At 31.3% G+C, this 22,677-nt stretch overlaps 1 protein-coding gene across 3 annotated transcripts; it reads left to right on the top strand.

The window, feature by feature from the left end:
- Window positions 1–1,433: 1,433 nt before the first annotated feature.
- On the top strand, window positions 1,434–22,302 carry nAChRbeta1 (nicotinic acetylcholine receptor beta1). 3 transcript variants are annotated; one of them, XM_075304783.1, is made up of 7 exons: window positions 1,434–1,576; window positions 1,727–2,019; window positions 8,475–8,611; window positions 17,032–17,186; window positions 20,262–20,706; window positions 20,774–21,373; window positions 21,583–22,302. In XM_075304783.1, exons 2-7 carry the CDS (start codon window positions 1,941–1,943, stop codon window positions 21,745–21,747), a joined length of 1,581 nt encoding a protein of 526 aa, XP_075160898.1. In that variant the 5' UTR covers window positions 1,434–1,576; window positions 1,727–1,940; the 3' UTR covers window positions 21,748–22,302. The 3 variants fall into 3 exon arrangements, with proteins under 3 accessions (XP_075160898.1, XP_075160900.1, XP_075160899.1); XM_075304784.1 differs by having other exon boundaries at window positions 1,445–1,576; window positions 1,747–2,019; XM_075304785.1 differs by lacking the exon at window positions 8,475–8,611.
- Window positions 22,303–22,677: the final 375 nt, after the last annotated feature.

Here is a 22,677-nt window from a genome sequence, read left to right as displayed (position 1 = left end):
TATATATTGTATAAACAAGTGAAGAACACTGATGAGTTCGCAACATTTAGGTCCGAGTCCTCACGAAATGATTTCACAATTGAGTAAAATTATAAATTAGCTCATGGACACCCAAAATAAAGGCCGGTGTGCCCTTCTATACCAAATGCTCCTTTTCCGCTCTATTATATACCGTGGAATTAATAGGAGCAAAGTTTTCTTTTTTTCATTTTGACGATTTACTGTGCTTCTTATTTAATAATATAGAAATCCAACAAGTCCCCAACTCAAAAATTTCGTTCCCATCTATGAAAAAGTATCCCCAATTTGGGAAAAATTACCCAATACTGGCAACTGAGCTAATCCTACAATAAAATTTAATAAATATATATATTGTGTAATAGTTTCCAAATCAGACGACATTATTCATTACTACCAGAATGGAAGAGCATTAACTCATCTTCTTGCAAAACGAATTTATTTATGTATCTTCGAAAGTAAAAAATTCTCTGAATTTAAACCTCAACTAAAGTGTGTTTTAAGTTTACGAACTCGCGTTGCCATAGTGTATTGGTGCGCATTGGCAATGATTCAAATATTACTGTATATTTTTAGGAACATCCTGAGGGCACAGAGTAATGACGGCTTGCAGTGTAGTAGCGTTCTTCTAAATTTCTCACATATTTTTAGGCACCACAAAATGTATAATGAGGTAATGCGGTTGTTGACTGTGCTAAGAGAGAAAAAAATAAATTGTTGCATAGTTTTAGCTACATATAAAAATTTAGTGTAATTACGGCTAATTTGTAGCAGCATTTGTTCAAAAATTCGTAGCATATCTTTAGGAACTACACAATTTTGTATTGCGTTATTGTCGGTTTCTATCTATGTTAAGACAAAGCATGTTGCGTAGTTTTAGGCACTTCGAAAAATGACGGCGGTGTGGACAAAAGCCGAGTGACAAAATAATAACGGCTTTGAATTGACATTCATCAACGACCTCTATTGGCCGATATGATTTTCATTTTATATTTGTTGTAGCATATTTTTGTGCGTCGTCGATATTAATGCCTTTTACAAGAAAATAGTCTATTTTTGAAAAAGTTGTATTCAATAAGTAACAAGGAAATATATCGGTAGACAAACATATGTATCTGTATGCACAAATATACAATATAAATATATATATTTACCGTTTAATGTAGTAACCAAACAGCTGATGCAAAGGAAAACGTGCTTTCGGTTTGTAAACAAACAAAATGTTTACAATATTTGTATGTATATAACAAGAGTAGAGATAGTAGAATAACGAACTCTCATTCAAGTGGAAGCTTGCGCATTCGAATTTAAAGAGAAGTGGAAGAAACAAAAGAGTAAATAAACATCATCTTTCAGTGATGTTTATGGTCTGACAGATTTCGTTATCCAGAATCCTGGTTACAATGGTGAACTAGGCAAGATAAACAGGACATGAAAATATTTCACAACCAGTTTTAACATCCGCACAGAGGAATGAACACGCAGTCAGTTCGACTATAACCGAGGATTTGTTTTTCTTCTGAGCAAAAATATGTGTATATAGAGAAAAATCCAGAAGGTAATAATGAATGAGGAAAGAAATTTTTCAATATTAAAATTGCAAACAAAAAAGTGATTTGAGAAAGAAAAAAGTGTTGCAAACGATTTCTGTTTGTATATGAAAAAAAAAAGAAAATATTATTTTATTTTTTCGATTCTTCGAATAAAGGTCAAGTTATCCGTTTGCAGAGAAGAAAACAAAATCAAGGCGTAGCCCTTTCCAAAAGTGAAACAATTAAAGGAAAAATCAATTTCCCTTTATATTGGGAAAGGAGAAATTCCAAATGATCAAAAATGAAATATTGTCCTAGAGTTTGAAAAATCTTTCTGAAACTACGGTTGGGGCCAGTAAGTAAGGGATTACCTGAATTTTCCAGATCATCATGGATTATGTGAGACAACGTTTTGGTTTGGGCGTAACCCTGGCCCTAGTTTTGTTAACCTGTTCTTTGTTACCTCAAGGTATGTATGAATGTAGCATAATAATAATTTAATATATTAAATATCTTTAGTTAATTTGTTTATGGTTAAGCAAAAGTATTTTAATTTAATTAATTTTTCTTGTTTTTTTTGGTGAAAATATTTCTTTCCTTCCCTTTTCGATTAATTTTTGAGAGAAAAATAAAACAAATCCCTATCCTTTAAAAGCGAATTGTTAACCATCTAATTTAGCGAGTTATGTAACAGCTTCCCCCCTTAAAAAAAAGAGTACCCGAACCAAAAATGAATACTCTATAAACAAACCAAAAACAAAAGCTAACACCAGGATTTGTAATGAGAAACGAAAGGAACTTTTCAATAATACATACAGAATGAAACACAAGAGTAATTTAAGGCGAAAACTGTAACAATGATTTGATTTTTTTCTAAAGTTTTATCAAAAGAAACTATTTGAATAAGAAAACTTTGACAATTTTTTAAAATTTCCTACCTCCCCCCCCCCCAAAAAAAAACAGAGGCTTCGTTCTCCAAGTCAGCAGCTTCCAGCTAACTCAAAAAACACTTACGACACAAGAGAAGAAATGGCCCAAATTAATAGCTACACACTCCCCAAACACACAATTACATATAATGTAGGTTAAGTGTCAATTGGGAATTTTAAAATTTGCCAAAGTTTTCTATACTGAATTTAACTCCTCCAATGACCTGCGAATTAAGCCCAATATATAACCAATCAATCCCTCTTTCACTATAAAACTCAAGCCTGCTTTTGTCAAATCAATGAATACAATTTTTCCTGCATTTTTACATTCCTTACTAATGCTTGAAATATGAATTAGAAATCAATAAATCAGAACACTTTTTTATCTTTATGCCTTAGTTTAGTTTTTTTCTAAATAAAACAATTGCTCTTTTCCTTAAATAAACCCTTTGAAAATGTCACCACAGTGATATTTGATATTATTAAAACCAATATTAATAAAATCAGTACAAATACTATAATAAATACATAGATATATACAAACAGAACCTATATAGCATTGTAATTACAAGGAAATAATCTATATATAGCAACCCCTTGATTTGATTTTCAGATAGGAAAAAAAGTATTTTTTCATTTTTCCTACTCTACTCTTTTTCTACATATTCTATTACTTCTTCACCTCAGTTTTTTTTTGACGAAGGGTTTTAATGAAAAACCCAACAGTGATAAAAAGAACGAGCAAAATAAATGGAAAAAAGGAAAACGCAAACCTTAAGACAAATCGAAAACAGTACTAGTCCCAGTATATATAAGGGTTGCGTTTTGCCATTCATACCAAAACGAAAACAAAACAACAACAACAATATATGTACACTGTAAAAAGAAAATACATTGTACACATACAGTATAAATAAACAAGTCAACAATCTAATGATGTTTTATCCCAAACTCCCATTAGTGATGATGTTTAATATTGAAAGAAATGGAATAAAAAAATAGATTTCTGTATCAACAGCCGAATCTTAATTCATACTCCTTCTGTTAACAATCATTCAATCAACTTACCAACAGCGATATATTAACCAAACAAAATAATGAGAAAGCAAATGCCACAGATCCACCTTTCTATCCCCCCACCCCCCCTTATAACCATAACTTCAAAATATCATTATTAAACAAGTGTACACATCATGCAGATATGATAAAACTAATATGCTTTTCTCTAATTTTAATTTTACAATGTCCAATACGCTTACAAACAACAAATCAAGTTTAAAACAAAAAGAAACATTCAGCACAAATTTAAACTTTCAGAAACAATAAAACTGCACAGTATAGTATAAACTAAAGTAGCAACATCTTAAGCAAGACCCTAAAAAACGAAACATTTAAACTTAGTTCCTCATTAATTGTTTGTAATACATGATATTTCAAATGTTTCATTTTAGAATAGATTTTAAACCTACAATTACTTTCATTAACAAAGATGTTTTCAAGTGTATTTGCTAAATAAACAACCCCTAAAAATATGCTTCACATTTTTTAAACATCCACTCAAAGGAAAACCCACCACCACCACCACCAACACAGCATCTCATTGTCTCATACCATCACATTTTATTTTCCCCAAATGCATTGAACTACATATAAATATTTTGCTACTTATCCTTATCACAACAAAAAACGTTTCTCTTATAATATTTTGGTTAAAACTCTTTGCTGCTCTTCATATTTAGTACTCTTAACTAATACCATCTAAAGCAAAATCATTTCGAGTTACACTTGTTTTCAGATAACATTTAGAAGCACACGTTACTTTGCTCTCTCAAATAATAAAGTTTTTTTTTTTATTTTGTTTACCTTTCAATAACTTTTATTACAATTTATTACAATTTCTCACAATTTGTCTGTTTGTCCCTCTGTCTCTCTATTTCTATAATTACTTGTCATTCATTGTCTCAACAGTTTTGTTTGTTTGTTTTGTTTTAACTTCTCTCGACGCGTAGTTTATGAATAATTTTACTCCAACTTCTATTTCTTTTATTCAAAAAGTCGTTTCTCTCTTTTTTCTATGATATTATGTCTCTCTTGATTACGCTCTTGAAACCATTTGTTTACACCTATTGTCTGTAAGATATGCCAAAGTTATTTTCATCAACTTAGACCATTTTAAATAACCGCTAGGTGCTTTTGAGCATAGCGACTTACTGACCTAGTAACTCTTAACCCTCTAATGTCCCATTTTTTCTGCCAGCTGATTAAATATTAAATGTTAACTACACAAATGCAAGAAAACTAAACAAGAAAAATGTATACGGCAACATTCAGTATATACTGGAGAGCCTCTTGAATAGTTTCAACTAAGTCTTCTTTGTATTGTATCCATTTTTGTTATCTAAAGGTTTAATGAAGCCCGCCTAAAGGCGGGATTGGACATTAGAGGGTTAAGGATAATGGGCTCTGGTTTATTAGAAAGACTTAAAATGCAATTAATATGAATTATATTGAAGAAATATTATGTTATGACGTATTGATATGTTGTTCTATCAGATCACGTTGAACATTCAATTTAAATTTTAGGCTGTAGTTACACAAAAATAGTTCCTTTCAAATGAGAGTCTATTTCTGCACGAACTACGAAATCGTACATCTGAAATTGTTTCTATTTCAATAAATAGGTAGTTCCAATAATATCGTAATATCAAGACGCTATATAATTTAATAAATTTACAAATTGAATTTTTTACATACGAGCTCTCATGGACGAAGAAATTGAAATCAATTAGAGCATCGCTGTCATTCTTATGATTGTGGCATTTGCACAGATCTCTTTTAGGTCCATAATAAAAATCGTCTAAATATTTTTATTATGGACCTAAAATAATAGACATTTATTTGTTACAATATAATCAATAAAAGTGAATTTCGTATCGTTCACAATCGAATGGCTTGAGTTGTGGTAACAATGGCTGATCTCAAGGTATCTTAAAACTTCTTGAAATTCTAAGTTAGTTTATGTGGATAAAAAGGGAGATTATTCTCCTAAATAAGCTACTTTAGTTCTTGATCGGTTTTTAAAGAGGGGTCTATAAATAAATATGACATGTCCCAATTTTCGTATAACAATTTCAATCCGATCGGATGAAATTTGCTCCTCCAAGAGGATATGTGGTATGGGTATGTAATTTTGTACCGATATGGAACAATTTTTCCATGATTGTTAAAGAGCATATGCTTACATCACGTACCAAATTTAAACCGGATCGGTTGAAATTTGATCTTTCAAGAGAATCTGAAATTCAAATCTGTGGTTTGGTTTATATGGGCACTATACCTATGGTCCATTTGAAATATCGTCTGACCTACATCAATAGCATAAACTTGCTCCAAGCTTCAAGTCGATAGCTAGTTCCGTTCGAAAGTTTACATTATTTCAACGGACGAAATGACAATGTTGGTATACCCCTCATCCTAAGCTGAATGGTATAAAAGGCGGTTAACATAATGAACCAGTTGATATAAATAAAATTTTTAAATGTTAAATATAATAAAATAAATCTTTACTTGAAAAAAATGGGAGCTTTTTAGATTATATATTGAGTTATATAAGAAAAATGTTTCATATTACAGCATAAATCTCCATAACGTTAAGGGGGTGGTAAAAAAATGGAGCAGCTCCTAAAAAAAATTAGGAAAGTAACTACTTCCAAACCAAAAGGACCATGAAAGGATGCAATATTGAAAAAAAAAAGCTCATGGAAAATCCTTACTAGTGTTGGAAGGCATCATTTACCAAATTTACCACTTTTTAAGCGTGGCGCAGTGGTCGATCCCATTTGCCAAAAATAAAAAAATTAATGTTAGATTTTTGTCAAAAAGTGTGGCAACACTGTTTCTTATGCAAACAAGCTATTAAAACTTATATTTGATTTTTGTTTTATTCCATCTGTGATCTTTTAGAACGGCTTCAAAAAAGAGAGAAAGTAAGCAGTTGATTTTGCAGTGTGAAAAAGTATAAAATTAAGTGCAACTTTAAATAAATAAAACAAAAGAAGAAAAACTTCTATCGAAATGAATATTGAATTAAATGGTGTCAACTATATTTTAAAATTGTAACAATGTGTAAAACTTGTTTTAAATTTGTTATAAAATTAAAATTTTTCAGTTTCCTTCGTTCACATATGTAAATTTTAACTAGAGTTTTAGCTGTGTTCCCTTCTGAAGTCTCCAATGAGATTTCTTTGGGCTTATTAGTTAATATTCCAAGATTCTAAATTGATAATATCAGCTACTTTCTTTTGCCCGTCTTTGTTGTTTTAACTTGTTTTTTCATCCAAATATTAATACCTTTTCTAGAAGCAAAAAAAAAAAAAAAAACGGAAGATCTGTCTATATGGGGGCTATACCAACACCTGGAGCAATAGCCATAATTTTCTTGACACCTATTTGTGGTACTAAAATACCTCTAGATTTCAGTCGGATAGAAAATACGGTTTCTAGAAGCCCAAGAAGTAAAATCGGAAGATCGGTCTATATGGTGGCTATACCAAAACATGGACCGATCCACACCATTTTCAGCACACCTATTTGTGGTCCTAAAATACCTCTAGATATCAATTTTCAGCCAAATCGGATAGAAGGTTAGGTTAGGTTATGGGGCAGCCCGATGTATCAGGCTCACATAGACTATTCAGTCCATTGTGATACCGCAGTGGTGAACTTCTCTCTTATCACTGAGTGCTGCCCGATTCCGTGTTAAGCTCAATGACAAGGGACCTCCTTTTTATAGCCGAGTCCGAATTGCGTTCCACATTCCAGTGAAACAATTTAGAGAAGCTTTGAAACCCTCAGACATGTCACCAGAATTACTGAGGTGTGTTAATCCACCGCTGAAAAACTTTTTTGGTGTTCGGTCGTAGCAGGAATCGAACCCACGACCTTGTGTATGTAAGGCGGGCATGCCATTGCACCACGGTGGCTCCCTTAATCGGATAGAAACTATAATTTCTAGAAGCCCAATAAGTAAAATCGGGAGATCGGCCTATATAGGGGACTATACCAAAACGTTCTGACATAATTATGAAGCCGTGACCGAAGTTTCATGATGATACCTATACTGGCAGTATTTTTGGCCGCTCACTCCATACAGCACCGACCACTGTGCGTTGGCCCATATTTGGACCCCACTTATTTCCATTAAACATGACATAAAAGTAAATTCAATAGACTTTTGAGAAAATATTTGAGAAGCTGATTTTGGAGCCAATGTTGTTTATATGGCCCCACATAAACCATTTAAAATTTTATTGTGCAGGGTACACACCAAAAAATACTTCTTTCCTCCGAAACTAAGTTTTCTTTCTTTGTCTAAGTCGTCACCTTAATTAGCTATGGCACCCTTGGCCACGTTTGTCCCCATGGAACTTTATTTGGCCTGAAAGAAAAAAGTTTAATAGCAAAATAAAATGTCATTGGTCTAAAATGTCGTTTCGTTTGTCTGTGATACTTGTTAATGATATGTATCTCAAGAATGAGTCTTTTCTACTTCTTTAGTTATTGCATATTTCAATACCAAGAAAACAACTTAGCCTGAGAGATTTTAAAATGTTGATTACAAACCCAACTTCCTTAATATTTAAGTTATAATACCTATGGCGAAAGGTCATTACTTCTATTTTTCACTATATAATATCATATATCCATAATCCTTCTACCCACAATCCTTTCCGCATAATTAATATACATATTTTTTCAATATTAATTTAAATAAATTTAATTAACAATTACTTTTTTTTAATTTCATTGCCTCATTAGAACTTAATTTGAAATTATACAAAATCAAAAAATCCTTTTTTTAATCCAAAAGAAAAACAAATTTCTTTTTGCATCTATTTATGTATTCTTTTATGTTTAACCAAAAAACAAACTCTCTCTCCATTACCAACAAACAAAATCTGAACCCTTGCTACGTTATGATTAAACGAAAACGTAGTTAATGCATCCGAAGATGAAGAGCGTCTGGTACGTGACCTCTTTCGAGGGTACAATAAACTCATACGACCCGTACAAAATATGACACAAAAAGTTGGAGTAAGATTTGGTTTGGCGTTCGTACAGCTAATCAATGTCGTAAGTGTTTGTCCATTTAAAACAAAAAAAAAAAAATACTCAAAATAAGTACTTGTACTAAAACACAAAAAATCCATGTACTAATACTTATTATCACTTAAAAAATAACAACACTTAGAGTGTTGAAAAAAAAATAACTATTAATTTTTTTTTGTGTTTGTTCTTCTTAACCAAAAACTAAGTTCCATTACGTTCAAATTGTTACACAATTTAACGCAATAGTATTTTGATTAGTTGTAGTGCAGAAAAAATTATAGTTTTATTTAGTTACTTGTTTTCTCCATTTAATTAACTAAAATGAAAAGATAGCATTTTTAATTGAGTTATATTTTTCTTTTTGTAACACATGTAAATATTTATTATATAAATTTAGATATTTAAGTAACGAATTCTAAAATTGAATGTTTCTGCTTAAAATGTAATATAAAACATCAAAAAACATCATATTTTTAAAATTAAAAAAAAAAATGCTTACTATATATTATTTCTATATATTTGTTGTACATGTCTGTATATCTTCCACGTGTATTCCGATTGCGAAATTCATCTTGATCTATATGCCGGCAGGTCACTTTATGGAGAATAGGATTTTAAATATTTCATTTTAATTTCATGATCATACACTGGAATTTGCGCAATGTTAAGGACAAATGTATTTAAAATAAAGACATTTTACTTAAAAGAAATTTTATAATCTTTAATTCAAAATATTTTTTCATTAAATTTAGAACACACTTGCGCCCCCCTGTTAAAGTCGTAGGCCATTTTTTTTTAAATTTGAAAGAAAAACATTTTTAATTTAAAGAAATCAACTGATATATTGAATCTTTAGATTGAACATAAAAAAGGTTCTGATATAGACCAGAACTTATTTTAAGGATTTGCATCTTTGGTTTAAAAATTTATGGACTTAAGAAAATTCTTTTAACCTTGACACGGAAATATAAATGCCTTTATCAATAAAAAAAAAAAAACAAATCGATGAATGAGATCTGAGTTTATTTTATTGATCCTAAATTTAAAGCCAGAGAGGCCGCTAAAAACTGTCTTAATTTTTTAATATTTGGATCAGAATCAATACCAAAATCCTTAAGGGAAGGTCAAAATCGTTGGGTCCAAGTAAACTGTTTTTTAGTGTATGTAAAGACAACTACACTGAAAAAGTGTTAACCTACATTTTAGGACACATAATTTGTACCACATTATTTTTTTTAAATAAAAGTATTTGCTTTAAAATTTCTTTGATAATGGGAATATAAAAAAAAAACCCAAAAACCAACAAAATTTTAAAACTGAATTTGGAACAAATTCCAAATAATTATTAGATATAGTTAATTTTTTTTCACTTGTCAAAGAAAATTTTTGAGTTTAAAGGAAAATTGTAGTTAGAAATTGCAAAAATACCTTTAGCGCCATACGAAGTTCATGATAGATGCTCCCAGAAAAAAGTGCTTCGAAACTAAAGAAAAAAATGTTCATCATTTAGTTTAGCCATTTTATTTCCATTAAGATAAATTTTTCTGTGAAATAAAAATAAAATTTACTTGTTTCAGTAAAAAATCCTAAACTGATAGCAGAAATAGTTCATTATGGAAGGCATGGAATTTACTAATACTGCTTTCTTCGCGGGGTATAAGAATTTACTACTGAAAAAGAAAAGCATTCGTAGGTTAGGTTAAAGTGGCAGCCCGATTACGATTCAGGCTCACTTAGACTATTCAGTCCATTGTGATGATTCGTAAAAATAAACAAAAACCGAACTAAAACCAAGTTTCCTCAAATTTAGTAAAATTTCATATAAAATGATAGTTCTGACTTCCTTTATTATAAAAAACTTATCATACATACACTGAAAAAAATATTAAAATACTAATGCGTTTTTTGCTTAGCATACACCCAAAAAAAGGGGCTCTAATGCCAACTGAACTTTATTTTAGTTCATGAAGATTAGTTTATTTTAGTTAAATTTTGCACAATATGAGTAAATGTTCCTTATTTGAATAATTTTTTTGCTAACTTTAATGACGTGAACTGAAAATAAGAAAAAAGTTGTATAAAAATATAGTGCACAATTTTACTACAAAATGAAATAGTTCATATTTTCCTAAAATGACAGAATTTTCCTTAAATTGAGTTCATAAGCCTCTAAAATGATTAAATTTTACTAAAATTGTACCTGTCCTGAACTTCGTACAGTGCTAAAGACATTTTAACAATTTTGAAATCCAATTTTTTCTTTCAATATATGAAATTTTCTTAAACAACAGAAAAAAATTAATTATTTTTAAAAAGATTTCTTCAGTTTGACCAAAAGTATTAACTTATTTATAAAATGTTGCAATTAGAAAACTATTTTAGTTAAATTTTTCTAAAATAAACCTACATTTTCTTCCTCGGTGGGTTCACTTTTTTTGGGTGTAGAAGACGCATTTCTCTGACATAAAGTTTTTTTCCTTGCCTGAAAGACGACGAATTTTTCTATAAAGTCGTTTTTCCTTATAATTAAGTGATTCAAATTAAAAATGGGTATCTTAAAATGATAGAAAATTTTATTTGACTAAGGTCAACTTGTCTTTAATAATTGTGCAAAATTCTTCGAAATTAAAGAAATTGTCTTTAAATTTGTTGTCGTGTTGCATCTTGACAACAAAGAAAAAAAAGCGTTTAAAAGTAGGAGACGTTTTTCAAAACTTTATTTTAAAGACGTTTTTTGAATTTGTAAATTTATGTTGCCTTTAACACGTTTTTAAAGGACTTTAATTGCACATGAAGAAAAAAAACAGAAAAAAACGAATAAATTAAAATTTGCTGCCTAGAACCAAGTACGCAAAACTAAAATTTAAACGTCTTAAAGGAATTCTTACTTCAATTCTCCGCTTCTTTGGCTCGGAATCAATATCAAAATCATTAGTGTAAAGACAAAATCTTTGGAACCGGGCATGCTTTTTTTTTCAGTGTACGAATAACACTTAGCATAGAAAAATATTTTAGTTCATTCGTACTAAGAAGTATTCAATCCTTTCAAACCTTAAGGAAACACACTTGTTAGAATATAGGAACATTTCCTATATTTCTTTTATCTACTTGTAATCGATACCTATCATCAATTTAATGTAGTAAAATAATAAATAAATAACAAATAAAATATATAAAATATTTGTTATTGTGAATTATTGAGAACATTTTTCGTTTTTTGCAAATTATTGAAAACAACAAGCAATAAGTCTATCAATGTTCGTGATGGTGTATAAAGAAAGAAAACACCAATAGCATCACAACCCCTTCATTCATCTTCATTTTGGAATCTTCAATTATCAGGTAACATTCAGTGACGCTAACCTTTTGTGAAAAAATTGGTTTATGATTTGTATACCTTGCGCCACACTGTGGAACAGGGTATTATAAGTTAGTGCATATGTTTGCAACACCCAGAAGGAGACGAGATAGACACATGGTGTCTTTGGTAATAATGCTCAGGGTTGGTCCCTGAGTAGATCTAGCCATGTCCGTCTGTCCGTCCGTCTGTCTGTGAACACATTTTTGTGATCAAAGTCTAGGTCGCAGTTTTAGTCCAATCGACTTCAAACTTGGCATATGTTTCTGTTTTGGGTCAGAATAGAACTCTATTGATTTTGGAGGAAATTGGTTCAGATTTAGATATAGCTCCCATATATATGTTTCGCCCAATATGCACTTATATGGACCCAGAAGCAAGATTTTTACCGCTACTTGCTTAAAATTTTGCACATAACACTTGGTTGTATAGTCAAGTGTGCAATATTTGATTGAAATCGGTTCAGATTTAGATATAGCTTCCATATATATCTTTCGCCCGATATGGACTTATATCGCCCCATAAGCAAGAGTTTTACCCCAATTTGGTTGAAATTTTGCACTAGGAGTACAATTAGTTGTATAATCAAGTGTGTAAAATTTGATTGAAATCGGTTCAGATTTAGGTATAGCTCCCATATATATCTTTCGCCCGATATAGACTTATATCGCCCCATAAGCAAGAGTTTTACCCCAATTTGGTTGAAATTTTGCACTAGGAGTACAATTAGTTGTGTAGTCAAGTGTGCTAAATTTTACTGAAATCGGTTCAGATTTAGATATAGCTCCCATATATATCTTTCGTCCGATATGTGAAATTTTGCACAGGGATTCGAATTAAAATACTAAGTATGCATGTCAAATTTGGTTGAAATCGGTTCAGATTTCGATATAGCCTCCATATAATATGTTTTTCCGATTTGGGCAAAAATGATCAAAATACCCACATTTTCCTTATAAAATCGCCACTGGTAAGTGGAAAACTTGTGACTCAAACTTTCCCTTATTTCTAATATATATCTATCAACCGATAACTCATAAATACAGTTGTCTCAAAATTGGTTCAGATTTAAATGTTTCGAATGTTTGGATATGCTATTGAGAATGTACATCTACAAAGTGGTGAAGAGTATAATATACACTGAAAAAAATATTTACCTGATATTAAAGATTACGCAACCTAAATTTTAGGATGCGCAATTTCCACACTATTAAGGACAACTTTCCTCAAAATAATGAAATTTTAATTAAAATAAAGTTTATAAAAACATTTCAAAAATTTTTTCATTAAATTTTGGACACATATTTTGTAAACTTGCGTCCCTCCGGTAAAGTCGCATATCTTTGAACTAAGGCTAATTTTGCTTAAAGTAAAGAAACACATTTTTGATTTAAAGAATTTGTCCTTAAATTAACTGAAATATTGAAACTTTAGATCTAAGATAAAAACGCTTCAAATATATGCTAAGACTTATTTTGAGGATTTAGCGTCTTTGGTTTAAAGGTTTTTTTGGAATTAAGAAAAAAAAATTTTTAATTTGAAGTATCCGTTATAATTTGAATTTTTAAACTGGCATTTGTCTGTATGTGAGTATCTTCATTATGTATGTGAGTATCTTAATTAATAACCCAGCAAAAAAAATTGGAAGTTCTTCCTAAGTCACAACTTTAAAAGAACTTCCAAAAATGCTCTCCCAAAGATGTTCTTTATTTTAACTGCACAGGAAGTTCATTTGAGTCAATTTTTTTATAACTCGTTTTTTTATATTTTTAATGGGAAATTTATTTTTGTGTTTCAAAGAGGTTAAAAACAGATTAAGCATTAATAAAATGGTACAAATTATTTAAATTTAGCCGAAAAAAATGCTAAATCCTTTGTAGAAAAATTTCGAATTTTTGAAAATATTTGATCAAAAAGTTCCAGACAAGCGTTATAATGCATTAAAAATCATAAAAATGGAAGTTCTTCTTAGGGCACAACTTTAAAAGCACTTCCAAAAATGTCCTCCCAAAGATGATTTTTATTTTAACTGCACAGGAAGTTCATTTGAGTCAATTTTTTATAACTCGCTTTTTTCATATTTTGAGAGGGAAATTTGAAGTTTTGTTGTTGAAATAGGTTAAAAACGGATTAAAAATTAATAAAATAGTGAAAATTATTTAAATTTTGCCGAAAAAAAATCTAAATTCTTTCTAGAAAAATTGCGAATTTTTGAAAATATTTCATGTCAAACGTTCCAGACAAGCGTTATAATACATTAAAAATCATAAAAGAAATTTAAAAATTATTTATTCGTAAAAATATCACAAAATTTCTTTATTCACATCCATATCACTGGATTCGCATCACACCTTAATAAGTGATGCAAATTCAATGCAACGGCTGTTGAAATGGTGGACATCCATCTTATGACAAGCCCATGTTAAAATCATCGCTTCTGCGCCAATTTTGCACCACTTTCGGATCCAAAAAGAACATTTTCACTAGTTTTTTGGCGACGCTTCCCAGCAAAAACTGGGTAAGCACTAGTGATTCTATCAGTAATACCGGTAATCAAAAAGTTACTACTTGTAGTATTACCTGGGATTTAAAAATAATAACTTACCTGTGTAGGCAAAAAGTGATTCTTTCTATTAATACCGGTAATCAAAATCATATCTTGAGGTCCGGGTTCGGCTCTACAGTGGGCACCGTTAATAATAACGATAAGTAATGCCAAATTACATTTCAGAAAAAAATTACCAATAAAATATACCTTTGTTTTCAAAAGTTGGATAGTACATAATTTATACTACAAAATAACATCATTGAATAGATCCATGTCGTGGAGCGTGGTATAGTGTGTTGGATTACAAAACAACAGGGGTGAGTTCGCACTTTTTGGGTATCTTTATGGTAAATATATTATTTTTTGAGAGCTGGTATGCTTGCGAAGAAGTACTTATTTTTCGACTGCTGGTATGCTTGCACGGAAGTACTTTCCTCCAATGGCATGACCGTGTAAAAGTATTACTACTGATATATGTACGAGGAAGTTGTTACCAACTTGGGCAGGCATACTTGTACTCATACCTGGTAATAGAAGTTTTTGCTGCGTTATTTTGCTGGGAACCGGCGAAAAGAAGATGAAAATGTGATAAATGAGATCTGTATCCTAACATAATTTTAATTTTATTGGTCCTAGGTTAGGTTAGGTGGCAGCCTGATGTATCAGGCTCACTTAGACTATTCAGTCCATTGTAATACCACATTGGTGAACTTCTCTCTTATCACTGAGTGCTGCCCGATTCCATGTTAAGCTCAATGACAAGGGACCTCCTTTTTATAGCCGAGTCCGAACGGCGTTCCACATTGCAGTGAAACCACTTAGAGAAGCTATGAAACACTCAGAAATGTCAACAGCATTACTGAGGAGGGATAATCCACCGCTGAAAAACTTTTTGGTGTTCGGTCGAAGCAGGAGTCGAACCCACGACCTTGTGTATGCAAGGTGGGCATGCTAACCATTGCACCACGGTGGCTCCCTATTGGTCCTAGATTTAAAGCCAGATAGGTCGCTAAAAATTTCTTTATTTTAAAGAAGCCGCATCTTTGGCTCGGAATCAATACCAAAATCCTTAAGGGAAGGTCAAAATCTTTGAATCCAAGTAAACTTTTTTTGAGTGTAGTCGGCCTCGCCCGACTTTAGACTTTCCTTACTTGTTTATATTTGTAGGTATTGAAATTGTAAAAGGAGGACAAAATCGTAAGGCAGTAACTCATTAAAACTAGATGGTACAAGAAGAAGAGAAAAAATACGTTTTACAGTTGATACATTACATGTAAATTGGAAACAGTGGAATAATAAATCCATATTTCAAGGTCAGTCGATGCTGATGATTCTTAATAAATATATTTAATATATTAATAAAACATGTATTTTATTAAAGAAAAAATTGTCAATATAAATAAAAAAAGTTGTATTTAAAAACGACGATAAACAGTTATAATTTTGAATAAAATCATTCCATATATGAATTCAATTCAGATAATTTTTTTCATTCTGTAGTATAGTGGTACATAAATATAGGAAAATGTTAACTAATATATGGAATGCATTCTACCTAATTTCACGAAAATCACATCGTTCAAACAAATAGCGCCTTTGGCGCTATACGAAGTTCAACTTTCTTCGCAATGAGTTCATTTTAACTTAAAGAAGTCTTCACTTTTTTCTAGGTATGCAGTTTAGGAAAAATTTACAAATTTTAGAAAAGTACTATTGTACTTTGTGGGAAATTCTAATTTAGTAAACTTGTATGCTTCATTTGTGTGTAACGTTCTTATCTTTTTCAGTTCAGTTAACTAAAGCCTTTATATGTCAGCATTGGGACCATAGTAGATGGAATACAGGTGGAAGATATTTTCAAAAAAAAAAAAATATATATTGCAGAAATATTCAAATAATTGTAAATAGTGTATATGTAAACTAACATTCATTATATTTTATTTTAAACTTATTCATAAATAAATAGAAAATTTTGTAAAAAAACCTTGTAAAGAAAACCAAATGATATCTACCTAAACAAGCATAGCAACCTTATTTGATAACTAACTCTAATATTAATGATTAACTTGCAGTGTTTGTTTTTTTGTCAAGTATAAAACACATTATCTTTCTAATTGCTAAAGACAAAGATCACTGATTTGTATTTTTTATAAACTTCTTCTTATTTCCTTTATATTTTATACATATACATAATTAAAATGCCACTCTTCGTAATTACCCTCTCCTATACACTCACACATTTAACAATAAATTTGCAATATTCAAAAAACATAAATTTGCAAAAAATCTAAAAATCCTTATTCATATTGATTGATCACTTTTAACATACGAAAAACAATTTTCTTTTCGATCCTATAAAAAATATGAAAAAATACAATCACACACAAATCGCTCACCTTTTTCTTCGAACCCCGTCCGTTCACATGTTTTGCTCGATTTAACCAAAATATATAAAAACAAAATCACAAATCAATTTTTCACAAACTCGCTACGCGCGCCCAACCGCCCGACCCTTTCCCGTCCACGACCTATGACCAGAATGAGAAAAATCAAATTATGAAATCAAACGTATGGTTACGTTTGGTTTGGTTCGATTATCAATTACAATGGGATGAAGCTGATTACGGCGGTATTGGTGTATTGCGTCTGCCGCCCGATAAGGTTTGGAAACCGGATATAGTATTGTTCAATAAGTGAGTACATTATTATCATTTTGCATTCATCCATATTTCATAAAATCAATTATAATATACATCAGTGGACATTGAAAATATTGTGAAATAGCGAATGTAATATTCACGGTGGCTAATATGTAATGCAACAAAGTAAAGTGATATATATTTTTTATTTTATTTTTCGAAAGCAAAACTGTCGGTTATAACATAAAATTTTATAAGCAGCTTAGATTTGTTTGAATTGGCTACCTTTAGCACCAATTGTGGCGTGTAAGCGGCCGACAAAGCAATTACACGATAGACGAAGTTGGCTCTGTGGTATTTTGGCCTATTCACTGCGAAGCACCGTCTTGAGAAGATCGACACTTTGGTATTTATAGTACCAACCTTTCTCTGCCTCCAAAAAAAAAAAAATAATGAAAGAGTGCAACGGACTGAGATCCGAAGATTTTTATGGCCATTCTGCGGTAGAAATGAAGCGAATCGTCCTCTTTATTCTTGGTTGATGAGGGCTGAGCCCTGTGGGAATGTCCGTTGTTTCCGGCCGAAATGATTGTCTCCCCAGGCCTTCAATACTGCATTTAGGATATTTTAACAATGGTTAGGTTATGTTAGGTTAGGTGGCAGCCCGATGTATCAGGCTCATTTAGACTATTCAGTCCATTAGGTTAGGTTAGGTTATGTGGCAGCCCGATGTATCAGGCTCACTTAGACTATTCAGTCCATTGTGATACCACATTGGTGAACTTCTCTCTTATCACTGAGTGCTGCCCGATTCCATGTTAAGCTCAATGACACAATGCAGTGAAACCACTTAGAGAAGCTATGAAACACTCAGAAATGTCACCAGCATTACTGAGGTGGGATAATCCACCGCTGAAAAACTTTTTGGTGTTCGGTCGAAGCAGGAATCGAACACGACCTTATGTATGCAAGACGGGCATGCTAACCATTGCACCACGGTGGCTCCCGTAGTGCGATAATAGTCGATATTTATTTTGACCCCACGGTTACTGAATACGATCGGGATGCGATCATCGGTTGTTAGTTTGGAATTGCTTCTTATCTGAGAAAACCAAATTCGACCACTATCGTGCAAGTTAAGCAACTGCTTGAAGCTGGCCTTTACTCTTCGGATCATTTCTGGTATTGTTACGGGTTTCGACAGATATTTGGACGCGATCCAACACAATATAGTACAGCACACAGTATGGTACGATAAACAAGATATTTATTCACACTTAACTGTTGGAGGGCTCTAACGATAGCCACGTGTCGTTTTCCAGCCAAATATAAAGCAATCACACTGTCATGCTTGAGTTCCATCCCGAATAAATTTATTTCTGAATGCAATAGATCAAAATGCTTTGATAAGAATGTAAACAATAAAATGAACTGTCACTGCACTGTTTTCAGTAAAAATTCAAAGTTTTTTTAATTTTAGAAAATTTTAACTAAGGTGTATTACAAACGCAGATGTCGCGCCAATTTTATAAAATTTAGTAAATACTTTCCGACAAATTGAAGAAAATTTATTAGACTCAATTATTTTTTTCACTTGTTAAAGAAAATTTCGAAGTTCGAAGAAAAAACTTGCAGTTCAAAATTGCAAAAATGTCTTTAGTACCATACGAAGTTCATGATGGGCACATTATTTGTAAAATTTACATATTTTAAAAAATTCTAAACTTTTTGGTGGGACACACGAATTTAGTAAATCTTTATGGTTCATTTGTTTATATTTTTTTCCCTAATTTTTTTAGTTTATTTAAGTAACGTACACAAAAAATTATTACAGTCAAGAAAACTTTCCCAAAAACTTAACAATGTCATTAACTAGAAAAGAATTAAATTGGCTTTAAAGTTCTCTTTTTTGTGAGTGGAATAAATCTGGGATAATATTTAGTTAGAAGAATGAACCCATTGCAAGGCAGGCATGGTGAATTTTGGTTCTTGAAGTTTTCCATAGTTTTTAAAAGTTGAACACTGACATTACGTACAATCAAAAAAAGTGAACTATCTATTTCACTAAAGCCAATTTAACTTTAGTTTAGTTCATTATTATGTTTGGAGAAAGTTTCCTTGTCTTTGCGTCCATGGACTTCATATGCCACTATAGACATTCTTGCAATATTGAACTCCAATATTTTCCTTCAAACTACAAAATTTTCATTAACGAGTGAAAAAAAAAATTAAATATGTCTAATAATTTTTTTTTTGAATTTGTCGAAAATATTTACTTATTTTTATGATATCGGCGTGATGTCAGAGTTTGTAATACTGTTTAGTTAAAATTTTCTAAAAATAATCTAAATTTTCTAAAATTAACCATTGAAAATTGCGGATCGGTTAAAATATCCACAATTTACAGTCTGCTAGATATTAACCTATCACTATTGCACATTCGAGTACATACGTAAAAACTCGAAAAAATGTTGCCTTGAGAACAAAGATTTCGATGCGAGATTTGTAGCAGAGAAGACGCATTTCTCTGCTGCAAAGTTTTTCTCCTTGACTTAAAGTCTAGGAGGCGTTTTCAAAGAAAATCAAAATGAACTGCAAGAAAAGAAAAAAATCACTGATGCCAAATCGTCATCATTTTAACCACGGCGTAGTTCATTCTAACTATTGAGAAATTTCTAAGGTAAATGAAGTTTATACCCAGGGATATTTCATATAAATTCATTAGGCTGCGGAAAGTTACTTAGAAAATTTTAAATATAGCCTAAAACAAAATCAATTTTTTGCCATAAAAATGTGTTAGTTTTGGCGACATTTTAAAAACAATTTTTTTCTGCGTAGTTAACGTCCATATTTTCAGTTTCCATATTTTATAAGGTAGAATTTGCTTTGTCTAAAATATTGTTCTGTCATCTCATTCGAATCATTATTCATTTCATAGACGTTGAAATTGAACCGGTTTCAATTATATTAAGGAATATGGTACACCACTATCGCATATGTTTAACGAAATTTCCAGTGAAATACTTTTGTAAATAATGGCTTTAGAGAGTTGTTCTGAAGAAGCTCTTAATTTTGATGAAATATATCTAATCTTGATTATTTGATATTTTCCCATCACTACAATTCTAGTGCCGATGGTAATTATGAAGTGCGTTACAAATCGAACGTCTTAATTTATCCCACTGGGGAAGTGCTATGGGTACCACCGGCTATTTATCAGAGCTCATGTACCATTGATGTCACATATTTTCCCTTCGATCAGCAGACATGTATCATGAAATTCGGATCTTGGACATTCAATGGCGATCAGGTGTCTTTGGCTTTATACAATAATAAAAATTTCGTAGATCTTTCGGATTATTGGAAATCGGGTACATGGGATATTATCGAAGTACCCGCCTATCTAAATGTCTACGAAGGAGATGGCAATCATCCAACAGAAACTGATATCACATTCTATATCATTATTCGAAGAAAAACACTTTTCTATACAGTGAATTTGATCCTACCCACAGTATTGATTTCATTTCTTTGTGTCTTGGTATTCTATTTACCTGCTGAAGCTGGAGAAAAAGTGAGTATATGCTTCCAAGGCGACTGTTATCAAAATGACTTCATAAACATTTCCTCTGCTCGTCTAGGTTACATTGGGTATCAGCATTTTACTGTCACTGGTTGTGTTCCTGCTGCTGGTATCGAAAATTCTACCGCCCACATCGTTGGTGCTACCACTTATAGCCAAATATCTTCTCTTCACTTTCATCATGAACACTGTGTCAATTTTGGTTACTGTGGTAATAATCAACTGGAATTTCAGGGGACCGCGAACCCATCGTATGCCCAATTGGATACGACGAGCTTTCCTACAATATTTGCCTGCCATTCTACTCATGAAACGTCCTCGCAAAACCCGCCTTAGATGGATGATGGAAATGCCTGGTACAAGTGCCCAAACGTATCCCACATCCTATGGCTCACCAGCGGAAATGCCCAAACAAATCAGTTCCATTGGTGGTAAGCAGTCGAAGATGGAAGTTATGGAATTGTCAGATTTACATCATCCTAACTGTAAGATTAATCGTAAAGTGAACAGTGGCGCCGAATTGGGTCTCGGCGATCATGGGGGCCGAAGAGAAAGTGAATCATCCGACTCGATATTATTATCGCCGGAGGCGAGTAAGGCAACCGAAGCGGTTGAATTCATTGCTGAACATTTAAGGAATGAGGATCTATACATTCAGGTAATATCTAATAATTGTAGGGTTTGGTGACGGGTTCTTAACTTGGGAATAGGCTATTACTGACTTGTCCTGAAGAAGTAGTCACAGAGCCATAGTTTTCTTATTCTAATGAAATAAATATTTAATATGTCATTCAATATCTTCATCTAATTTACCATATCTTCACTATTCCTGATATAGCAGTCACTAATCTTGTATGTATTTTTCAGACTCGAGAAGATTGGAAATATGTAGCTATGGTTATTGATCGACTACAATTATACCTGTTCTTCATTGTTACCACTGCCGGAACCATAGGCATTCTTATGGATGCTCCACATATCTTCGAATATGTCGATCAGGATCGTATCATCGAAATCTATAGAGGAAAATAGAAATGTTTTAAACAACCACAAACTGATTTTTTAAACAATAAAAGAATTCCAAGTAAACAAAAAATTCAAAATAAAGTTAAACATTGCAAATTGCAACAATAATAATTAGAAAAGATTAAATAAAAATAATAATAATAAATTTTAAAATAAGAGAGAATCAACCATAAAACCCCCAAAATTCAGCACTAAAATTATGAAGAAAATTTTCCATAGCAAAAAAAGAACTAAGATAAAGTGAAAATGTGTCATAATCAATCTCAACTCCCATTAAAAAATATCTCCATATATGTAGTAACATTTGAACTAGATTGAATAAAAGTTTATTTATTTTTTATGAAAATCCGCACAAAAATAAAAAAACTATGATCTGTAATGTATTTTTATAGTTTGTAATGTGTTTTGCTTTAAAATAATTTTGTTAATCCGACCATCGAATTCGCTCCCATTCAAAATAGTTATTAAGAGCTTAGAAAACACAATAAATGAAAAAAATAGAAAACGAAAAATATTTGCTATAATGAAAATAAAAACATATTGAAGAAAATAAATGCAAATTGTCACAAAATTGAATAATATAATCAATGTTTTCCATTTTTAAAAGATTTCTAAAGGAAAATTAATTGAAGTGAAATAAAATGAATAAAATCGAAAGAATATATTATAAGTGATACGAAGTTGTTTCTTCTCTTTTCAATGATGAATCGAATTGAAAACCACAATTTAGAGGCAAATTTTCCTTAATATAAAGAATAAAATTTCTGTCTTGAGGAAAAAATCTTTGGAAAAAACTAAAATATTGCATATTTGGAATTATGATAAAAACATAGGATTTAGTTCGAAGATGTTGCATTAATGTTTTAAAAATTGATTGAAAATTATTAAACATTTTTTAGCTTTATTAATATACCCCAAACAGAAAATTGATATTTT

This window comes from Haematobia irritans, chromosome 4 (assembly GCF_050003625.1).
Source record: "Haematobia irritans isolate KBUSLIRL chromosome 4, ASM5000362v1, whole genome shotgun sequence".
NCBI lineage: Eukaryota > Metazoa > Arthropoda > Insecta > Diptera > Muscidae > Haematobia > Haematobia irritans.
Note: the sequence above shows the minus strand (reverse complement) of the source record. Positions and strands in the feature narration are given on the sequence as shown.

Coding starts and splice junctions, on each gene's coding strand:
- nAChRbeta1 (XM_075304783.1), top strand. CDS start 1,941: ATGGATTATGTGAGACAACGTTTTGGTTTGGGCGTAACCCTGGCCCTA. Junction 8,612..17,031: donor TCGTACAGCTAATCAATGTC/GTAAGTGTTTGT, acceptor ACCTATGACCAG/AATGAGAAAAATCAAATTAT. Junction 21,374..21,582: donor ATGAGGATCTATACATTCAG/GTAATATCTAAT, acceptor TGTATTTTTCAG/ACTCGAGAAGATTGGAAATA.